General features: G+C 62.8%; 1 protein-coding gene across 1 annotated transcript; it reads right to left on the minus strand.

Moving 5' to 3' along the window:
- Positions 1-365: 365 nt before the first annotated feature.
- On the minus strand, positions 366-1,325 carry LOC123254290 (olfactory receptor 6B2-like). The gene has a single exon (XM_044683334.1). The coding sequence runs from the start codon at positions 1,323-1,325 to the stop codon at positions 366-368; it is 960 nt and encodes a 319-aa protein (XP_044539269.1).
- Positions 1,326-2,122: the final 797 nt, after the last annotated feature.

Genomic DNA, 2,122 nt, shown 5'->3' on the forward strand with positions numbered 1-2,122 from the left:
ACCCACCTCCACTTCTCTCTAAATCCCAGCCCTGGCTGCCTCTGCCTGACTCCCTCTGGGGTTTTCTCAGCAAAGATACTGCATGCTTGGCCATTTCCTTCTTCAGCTCAATGGGCAGATGAGGGGGCGGAGGCCAAGAAGGTGAAGTGACTCGTCCAGGTGCCTACATGCTCGGGTGTGTCCAGAAGGGAAGCTTTGTTCAGAGCCTCCCTGGCTAGATGGCCCCATCCTGAAATATGGTTAGAGAGGAGGAAAGCAAAGGCGACACCCGAATCCATCGCCCGGCCTGTCTCGCTTCTGTCCAGGGCCACTGGGGCCCTCACGAGTTAGCTAGTGCGGCTGAGGAAGTTCCAGCCTAGATACGGCTAAGAGTGGACGCCGGGCTCTTCCCCCGGAGCCCGCCCCATGCCCAGGCTCCTCCTCAGGCTGCCCTTGAACTCCTGGTTTCTCAGGCAGTAGATGAGAGGGTTCACGATGGGCGTGAGGACCGTGTAGACGGCCGAGATCAGCTTATTTGAGCTGCGGGAGTCGATGGCCTGCGGACGGACGTACATGAAGATCATGGCCGTGTAGAAGCCAACCACCACGGTGAGGTGGGAGGCGCAGGTGGAGAAGGCCTTCCGGCGGCCGCCGGAGGACGGGATCCGCAGCACGGCGGAGCAGATGTGCCCGTAGGAGAGCACCGTGGAGACGAGCGGGAACACCAGGATGATGAAGGCCAGCACGAAGTCCACCAGCTCGGCCCTGGAGAAGTCCGTGCAGGCCAGTTTGAGGATGGGCGAGATGTCGCAGAAGAAGTGGTTCATGACGTTCGAGCCACAGAACGTGGCGCTGGAGATGAAGTAGACTTTGATCATGGAGACGGCGAAGCCGCTGGCGTAGGAGAAGGCCACCAGCCGCACGCAGAGGCCCGTGCTCATGAGGACGGGGTAGCGCAGGGGGCGGCTGATGGCCACGTAGCGGTCGTAGGCCATGGCGGCCAGGAGGACACACTCGGTGCAGACCAGAGAGCTGAAGAAGTAAAGCTGGGCCATGCAGCCCGCGAAGGAGATGCTCTTGCGCCCGAGGAGGAGGCCGTCCAGCACTTTGGGGAGGATGTCCGACACGTAGCAGATCTCCAGGAAGGACAAGCTCGCCAAAAAGTAGTACATGGGCTTGTGGAGGGCGCTGCTGGCCCACACCACCAGGATGATGCTGCCGTTCTCGGCCAGGACAAAGAGGTAAGCCAGGAGGAAGAGGACGAAGAGCAGGGCCTGCAGCCACGGGGCCGTGGGGAAGCCCACGAGGATGAACTCCCGGATGACGGTCACGTTCTCCCCCCTCATCCTGGGCCGTGGCCAAGCGGGGCTGCCTCTGAAACGCGCCGCCTCAGACAGAGATGCTCAGGCACGCGGGAGCCGTGGAAGGCGAGGGGGCCAGTGAGAAGTCAGGGGGGCACCCCGAGGTCTCCCATCCAGGAGGCTCCAAGTGGGTCTTTCCCCCACCCCACCGCCTCCCCCTGACCCTGGGGCCCAGGATCAAAGGCCCGAGTCAGGAAGCATCTCTCCGTGTCTCCTGGGTCTCTGTCTCGCTCCACCTCCAAAGGAAGCGCCGGCTGCAGATCGGAGCAGGGGATCCCCTTCACATCACTGGGGCTTGGCTTTCTGTGACTCGTCTTACCAAAACCAAAGGAGAAACAGAGCAAGACAGAGAGTCAGATGCAAGGCTGATCCCGAGACCTGAGGAGGGCCCTTCGGTGCTCTGGGACCCCTGGCGAGCCGCCTGTCCTCCAGGAGCCTCAGCTTGGCCATCTGTGTCCAGAGGCCGAGGCAGCTAGGTGGCTCAGTGGCTAGAGCCCTGGGCCTGGGAGAGGAAGGCCCCTCAGAGCTGGGAGAGCCTGGCGCAGTCCCTTCCCCTGCCGGAATCCACTGGAGAAAGCCCAGCCCTAACCTCCGGCACTATTAGGTAGCCCAGCTGGAAAGAGCCATCATTCAAGGCTGATCTATTGATGATGGGGGGGGGGGGGTCCAGCTTGGGGGGGTCCCCTGAGGAAGGAGCCCCCCAGCCGGGTGGAATAGGGCGCTGGGAGTCACTGGGGCTTCTCCCTCTGCCCCCTGCACCCATGGGGGCCCCACAGGGCGGG

Source organism: Gracilinanus agilis, unplaced genomic scaffold (assembly GCF_016433145.1).
Source record: "Gracilinanus agilis isolate LMUSP501 unplaced genomic scaffold, AgileGrace unplaced_scaffold19195, whole genome shotgun sequence".
NCBI classification, from domain to species: Eukaryota; Metazoa; Chordata; class Mammalia; order Didelphimorphia; family Didelphidae; genus Gracilinanus; species Gracilinanus agilis.